The sequence below is a fragment of the Echinops telfairi genome, unplaced genomic scaffold (genome assembly GCF_000313985.2).
Source record: "Echinops telfairi isolate 266 unplaced genomic scaffold, ASM31398v2 ScPeMD7_7424;HRSCAF=8462, whole genome shotgun sequence".
In the NCBI taxonomy this organism is placed as follows: Eukaryota; Metazoa; Chordata; class Mammalia; order Afrosoricida; family Tenrecidae; genus Echinops; species Echinops telfairi.
Window position 1 is genome coordinate 52,843,303 of NW_022111324.1, and position 8,031 is coordinate 52,851,333.

The window sequence follows — 8,031 nt, forward strand, 5'->3', positions numbered from 1 at the left end:
GGGAGAGAGAGGAGGTAGGGATGGCTCAGATTTGTAGTATCTTGGATTCAAGGTACCTACCTACCTGACTCACAGCCATCGAGTGGATTCTGACTCGTAGCAACCGGATAGGACAGAGGAAAACTGCCCATGCGGGTTTCTGAGGGTGTAAATCGTTATGGGAGCAGAGAAGCTCTTTCTTCCACAGGTTGGTTGGAACTGTTGACTTTGAAGTTACCTACCCAATGTGTAAGCCACTATACCACCCAATTCCTGGGAGGTCAGATTCCTAAGAGATGCAGATGCAGCTATTGGAAATATTGATCCGAGTTGAGAATTGTCACTTGCATTAAGAAGAAAAGAAAAAAAAAAGCTTAGGGAGTCAAACAGGGTGAGAAGTTTTCATTTCTGTCATTATTGCAGATGAAGGGTAAAGCATTAGTAACCTGTCTTCGATTTTGCAAAGAAATACGACTACAACTTCTTGACTTAGAAATCTTAATTTAAGTATTATTTCAGGCAAAAGTCATTCAGTGAGATAATCAGTCAGACCTGTAGAGCTTCTCATGGGGAAATGTTACTTTCAACTGGTTTGTGTTGAAAATAACACTGGCAGGGCTGCTTGATGGTCTGCTTCTCTGAGGCTGCGGGAAGCGAACGGCTTCTTCCTTCATATTGGGGTAAGCTTTCTTTCCCTGACTCTTAAAAGGCCTACCGTTTTAAGGCTAAGCATGGGAATGCCACTAGCTTCCAACAAGAGAAGACAAGGTGCGCATGACTGGCGTGAAACGTGCATGTGAGAAAGAACAGGGCAGAGTAACACTTCTAGGCACCATTGGATTCGTGGAGCATGCTGAGTTTTGCATCTACAGGGTAAGTGGACGTGGAGGTACGCAAGTGATTCAATATGGGCAAGTCCTGGACGTAGATGAAGACCAAGGAAGACAGTGAATGGTGAGCTCAGGAAAAGGTTCATTGGGTACCAGTGTTTGTCTCAGTTCCAGTTTGCCTTGACCAGGGGCCACAACGGAGACCGCAAGCAAGGGCTTCTTGTCCAGGGCCAGTGGTCTTTTTGGTGAATTAAGGCTGAATTAAAGTCACCTGCTGATTCAGCAAGGCACCAGGGTGGTTCCAATAGATGTGCACACAACTGCTAATCAAAAGGTTGAAAGGTTTTCACTCACCCAGCGGCAACAGAGCCAAAAGATCTGGTGCATTGCTTCCATCAAGATGACAGACAAGAAAAGCCGATGAAGCAGTTCTGCTCACACACGGGGCCATCGTGGGTCAGAACCAGCTGCAGGGCACTGGGTTTGATTGTGTTGTGTGTGTGCACGTCTCTGCTTGTGAGTCATCGCCCTGTAACTATACTTTTAAAATCATTATTGCCACGAGGATGTTTTGGCTTATTGGCGTTCCACTCCTGGCCGATACATCCCAACTCCATGGGAAGAATCCCTGTCCCTGCAGGCTTTTGAGTGCTTGCCGTGCCTCCTCGGGGTCTTGTCTCTCCCCGAGCCCCTACGCTTGTTTCCTTTCGGCCTCTCCTCTACCTTTTCCTTGTTTAGACCATCTCACTGGGCCCAGGCAACCTCTTCGTCAATCTCGTCTTCTCCTCTCCATCCTCTCCCATCTACTTTGCGCACGTCTGCTGTAGCGGTATTTCTCAAACATAGGAACAGTGTCACCTTCTAGCTTAAAACAAAACAAAACAAAAACCTCTTTCCCTCCAGTGGAAAGTATGAATTTACATACTACTCAGACATAGATGGACGCTTCTCCATCACAGACGCTCTACTTTCTAACCAATTGTAAAGTAACAGCTTTATTGTTCCCCCAACTTTCACTTCTAAAGTTGAAAGTTCATCCAACTTTAAAATCTCTAGCTTTAGGAACCACCACCTAACTCGGTCACAAGCCGCTCTGTAAAGCCAACCCCCATCTCCCCAGGAGGAGTTTCTCTCTCTCTGGGCCAAGTGCTTCTTCAGCAGCTAAACACTCATTGCTTTGGTGTTGTAACATTTGTACGCATCTTTTCTTCCACTCTAGGCTATACTTGCCCATAGTGTTTATCCTAGTGCACCAAGACATAGCTATTTATGAATAAATAGCTATTTATGAAAAAAAATAGCTAGTTATGAATAAAAATATTAACGTTTCAACAGTTCATGCACCTCCCCACCCCCCCACCCAGGAGCTCCAAATTGGACCCTTCACAGAAAGAGAAACATGGCAGTCTGGCCCTTCTTCAAGCTGTGGAACGGCTGTCAACCAACTCTCTTTCAAATGACCTTCGTCTCAGCTCTCTTGGCTACTGTTCTTGGTGAGTAATGAGGGACAAGTTCGAGCTGGCAAAAAATAAGATCATCTACACCTTCTTTGTTATGGCTAATAAAGAGAGGAGTAAATTTCTAACCTAAGACCCCCGGTGGTGTAGTGGGTTATGCACTGGGCTGCCAACCTCAGGTTCAGTAGTTTGGAACTACCAGTTGCTCCACTGGAGAAAGACAAGGCTTTCCATTCCCGTCAAGAGTTAAGGGTCTGGGAAACGTACACGGGCAGTTCTACAGGGTTGCTGTGAGTCAGAATCGACTCGATGGCAGTGGGTTAGGCTTGTTTCGAAGGTTCTAGCAGACATACAGCTTCAGGAACATAGGGCTTATTTGACAAGCTGGGATTTCGGGATTTTGCGTTACACACAAGGGGCCATTTTCTAGACAATTCCTCCTAAAGTTTCTTCTTAATTTCCGAGAACAGTTGACACCTGATCATGATTTAAAGCAAATCTAAAAACAACATTCACTGCTGTGTGCTTACACAGAGTAGTGAGGTGAGGTATATACTTCAATTGGGGCTCCTAAAAGGTAAATCCATTCTGTAAGTAATTCTTGGTAGAGAAGCAGATTAAGGTGTTCATGTTTCAAGGACTCAGTGCTTCATCTTCCTTATCAAGGCATGAAAAGATATATATATATATATATATATCCCCCCCAGAGTTTAGAAGGCAGGTGTTCTCTTTCTGTTATAAGATGAGCACAATATTGATGCATAATCAGATATAGACTGCATACAAAAATCCAACAGCTGAGGCATAAAAATGATTTTATGTGATTTCCTCTTTTGTGGAAAGGAATAAAGTGCCATTCTTACTTGTCTTCCACCCCCCTAGATTCTCTTTTCTGGGCCACCAAGGGGATGTAGTTGTGTCATTACGAAGGCAGTAACTGTTACTCCTGTTGAGGCTCAATTGTAGGCCCTCTGGCATTGCACGGATACGTCTGGGTGAATAGACACACGGCGCCCGATGGGCAGGCGAAGTCTGTTTGTCATCACAGTTGTATAAACTACCTCTTATTTACTAGTGATGACAAACCTCTGCCTATAGTCGTTACTATTTATAATTCTCAGTGTCTTCATCATTTATCAGCAGACACGTATTGCTAATCACTCATCAGGCTCATTGGACAGTGGGGAGCCAGGGGTCACGACAGGAGCAGCAGCAGCGTGGATCCTGCTGTAAAAACCGGGCTACTGCACTGCTGGGGTATGGTGGGCGCTGTACCTGATGGTGCTCTCGATCATGTTTGTGTCCAGGTGACTGTGGCCCCCCGCCCAAATTATCATTTGCTTTCCCAATCAATATGGTGAATGAGACAAGTTTCAAAACGGGGACTACTCTGAAGTATCAATGCCGCCTCGGCTACGGTCGATCTAGCTCAAGCACGCACCTCACCTGCGACATCGGAGGAGTTTGGAGCTACAGCACCTTCTGCATCAGTAAGCACCAGCACTTGTTTTGTTCACTTGTGCCTTCTCCTTCTTTGGAAAGTTGTCTCAGGAGGCAAACAGCCTCCGAAATGCTGATGGGAATCTTTGAGTGTCTGTTTTCAGTGCATGTGTGTGTGCCACTCTAGAAAAGTAAAACAGAAAAACATAGGAGCTAGTTAATTACAAGGACATAGAAGTCTATTGCTTACAAAACTGTCCACCAAGCACTTCTTTCAAGAATTGAATGGTATATTTAATTTTAAGATCTTGACAATGAAATTCATTTTACACACACACACACACACACACACACACACACACACCTTGCATCTTCCAAAGGAGGCTCACCTGAAATGTTTGCTGTGTTTGGAAGACGATGCGGCCATTCACCCTCAGTTGGGGATGCATTCAGAGATGCTTTTCCAGCACTAAGGCTATGTAGGGGCCTTGTAGTGCAGTGGTTATGAGTTGGGCTGCGAACTGCAAGGTCACTAGTTTGAAACCGCCAGTCATTCAGAGGGAGAAAGAGGAAGCTTTCTACAGTAAAGGGTTACTGTCTCAGAAACCCATAGGAACGGTTCTGCCTTGTCTTAGAGGGTCGCTGTGAGTTGACATTGTCTCAATTGAAGGGCATTTGGCGTTGTCCTTTCATGGTATACAATTGAAACCCTTTTTTGTTGTTGTTCCATTTGTGACCAAGGACACTGAGTAGCGCAAGTTAAAAGGACACGCAATAGACAAATTAGAGCAGTGTTTCCTAAATCAGGTATACTGCCCCCTGGGAGTGCTGGAAAGACCCAGGGAGGCTGTACAAGCAGATGCCTACACTTTATCCTGGATCATGGACTATTCAGTACAAAATAGTCCAGAGGTGAACACCCCTGCTCTCAGAGAGCAATGTAAAGTCGATTATGGCAGGTGCAGTTAGATTAACATGTACCAACTTATCATCTGATCTCCCTTTTGCCCATTTTAGATTTCAGTTTTTAAGATATTTTATGTTCTTTTCAATTGAGATTTTCTCCAATTTTTCAATGTTGTTGACTTTGGGTTTTTTTTATTTGTTTGTTTCTTGATTTTGTTTTGTTGTTTCTGTATATTAAATCCAGAATAGATAAATTTCTGGGGTCAATAACTGGATTAAAAACTACCTAGGGGCATGGCAGTGGAGGTTGCGGGATGTGGGAGTTGGAAAAATGAATATGAGAATAAAGAAGATGTTCTAAAATTGATTATGGTGAGGATTGCATAACTCTTCTTAACAGGATTCAACTTGTATTAGACAGGACTTATATGCCAATGAACTTGTAATAAAACAAAATAACAACAAAAGTTGTTAATTACCAATGGGCACTGAGTAATTTTTTCAAAAATGGGCAGCAGGCTGACTAAGTTTGGGCACCTATGGATTAGAGCAAAGCTTCCCGGTTAGCATGTTAAATCCTGGACCATCGCTCTGTGGTTATTGGTGTTGTCAGTTGCCACCGTCAGTTCTGCCTCATGGAGACCACGCGTGCAGAGCAGAACTGTTCGGTAGCATTGCCATGGTTGTGACCATTTGGAAGCAGATCTGTCTTTCAATGTGTTTCTGGGTGGTTTTGAACTAACCTTTCTGCCAGTAGTCAAGTGCTTAACTGTTTACCCTCCCCTCCCCCACCCCCCAAAAGGACTCTGATCTAATTGAGCAGAGGCGAGGACACATTTTTTCTTTATTGATCAAATGTATCTGGAAAAAAAAAAAAAGAAAGAAAGTGACATCCAAATTTGCATTCATTTTTCTTCTAAATAAGATGCTGAGTCAGGAGCAAATCTCAAGAAATAAGATTGACCAGGAAGGGAAGGGGAAGGTGGGGAGAGAAAGGGGGAACCGATCACCAGGATCTACATAGAACCCCCTCCCTGGGGGATGGACAACAGAAACGTGGGTGAAGGGAGACATCGATAAGTTAAGACATGAAAAAATAAAAATTTATAAATTATCAAGGGTTCGTGAGGAAGGGAAGGGTTCGTGAGGGAGGGAAAAAATGAGGAGCTGATACCAAGGGCTCAAGTAGAAAGAAAATGTTTTGAAAATGATGATGGCAACAAATGTACAAAAGTCCTTGACACAGTGGATGTAAGTGTGGATTATGATAAGAGTGCAGGAGCCCCCAATAAAATGATTTAAAAAAAAAGAAAGAAAGAATTTGAACTTGAGTTGCTTCATCTCTTTGGAAGCAGAAATTCAAGTGGACCCGTCATACCTCTTTTCTAATGGTCTACTTCTCAGTGCTTGGAATATCATTGTTTGACTTTTTTATTCCCCCCCAGGAAAACGATGCAGAAACCCAGGAGAAATACCTAACGGCCAAGTGGAAATTAAGACAGACTTAAGTTATGGATCACACATAGAATTCCGCTGTTTAGAAGGGTGAGTATGAGGTAATCAAGAAAAAGAATTATTTTAAATGAGTTAAAAAAAATAGCTATTGTAGTCAGATTTCTAAAAATTTGGTTGGTCTGTTAAGGTAACTATCACTTCCACTCCATTGCCCACAAATCCCATTCCTTTCTGTCTGTAGGCAAGGATACACTGCTTTTGGCCTTTTAAAAAAATGTGTATTTTTGTGTGTTTCCTTACACAAACAAAAGTGAAGAAATCAATATGTATTTATTTTTCTCCCTTTCCAATATCAAATGTAGTTCTACTTCATGCCTTATTGTATTTACTTGTCATTTATATTTACATGTGTTTGCATAGAGATTCCTTATTCATCTCCTTTTATAATTCCATGCAATGTCCTTACATCCTTGTATCATAAGAAGCTCTGGTAGCATAGGGAGTAAGTACATGTTTGGCTGTTACCCAAAAGGTCAGCAGTTTGACCTTATCGGCTGCTCCGTGGGAGAGCGATGTGGCAATGTGCTTCTGTAATGATTCTCATTCACTGCCAGAGCTGATTCTGACTCATCGTGACCCTATAGGACAGAGTAGAACTGCCCCCACAGGCAGTTCCTGGAACAGAAAGCCTCATCTTTCTCCCAAGGAGCAGGTGGTGGTTTCAAACAGCTCACTTTGTGGCTAGCAGCCCAAACATGTAATCCAGACTGCCAACAGACCTAGGTTGCTAACTGCAAGGAGACTTTCTCTTCCCGTAAAGTTCTACCGACTCAGAAACCCACAGGGGTAGTTCCACCCTCACCTACAGGGTCTCTGTGAGTCGGCATAAACTCAATGGCAGCAATTTGGGTTCCTGTAGAGATTGCAGCTCTGGAAACCCCACGGCAAAATTCCACCCCATCATTATTGGGTGGCTACGGGCTGGGATGGACCCAATGACAGTGGGCTTAGATGCGCTATGGCACTAGCAACCCCTCGATGGAATGTTGGGTATTTTCAATTGTATTTTTGTGTACAAGTGCAGTTATATCTGTGGAGTAAATTCCCAGAGTGGAATTTCTGAATCAAAGAACATTGATATTTGAAATTTTTCAAATGGCCGTGTTGTCCCCTGTAGGTTACACAGTTTTTTACAGAGTTCACAAATATGAGATTTTCCATCAAACCTCCAGCAGAGTGTGTTGGCAGACTTTTGAAAATTTGTCAAAGATTTGGATTTTTGCCAATTTGAGAGATTAGAATGACATCTCACTATGGTCTTGAGGTTTGAGAGATTGGAATGACATAGGTTTCATATTTAAGAGATTAGAATGACATCTCACTATAGTTTTGATATATAGTTTTCTTATTGTGAACTTGTTTGAGCAGCTTTTTCAATGTTCAAGGGATATTTTAATTTATTGGTCAACTATCTAGTCATGACTTCTGCCTATTTTTCCTATTAATATTTTGGATTTTTTCTTTTTAGGGGATATAGATATATCCCCTAAACACACACCAAACAAACAGATAAAAGCTCCATTGGGCAGAGCTTTCATAGTATGCATTTTTCTCACTGGGCGAGCATTGAGCAACTCACTCTGAGTTAGTGCACACAGTGGTGTCACCTGGGAAGGTTCTTTCTGGTCACAGTGACTTTCTTTTGTAAAAGCCATTTTGCTAGAACCTTGTTTTTTGTGATGAATGATTTAAGAGAACAGTGTGTGGCTGTGAAATTTTGTTTCCTGCTTGGGAAAAATGCCACAGAAACTGTTGTGATGTTGAACACAGTTTACAAGGATAACACTTTGGGGGGAAAAAATCAAGTGTACAAGTGGTTTTCTTGTTTCACAAAAGGTGAAATGTTGATTGACGACAAACCTTGTTTTGGAGGTCCGTCAGTTTCCCGAATGAACAAAAATGTA

At 42.6% G+C, this 8,031-nt stretch overlaps 1 protein-coding gene across 1 annotated transcript in view; it reads left to right on the forward strand.

The window, feature by feature from the left end:
• The first annotated feature begins 2,173 nt into the window (after nucleotides 1-2,173).
• Nucleotides 2,174-8,031, forward strand: part of C4BPA (complement component 4 binding protein alpha) — a 27,719-nt gene continuing 21,861 nt past the window's right edge. The window contains exons 1-3 of the mRNA XM_013003940.3: nucleotides 2,174-2,302; nucleotides 3,574-3,756; nucleotides 6,058-6,157. Of these exons, the coding sequence (XP_012859394.3) occupies nucleotides 2,209-2,302; nucleotides 3,574-3,756; nucleotides 6,058-6,157 (377 nt within the window). The 5' untranslated portion in view covers nucleotides 2,174-2,208. The remainder of the gene's footprint in view (nucleotides 2,303-3,573; nucleotides 3,757-6,057; nucleotides 6,158-8,031) is intronic.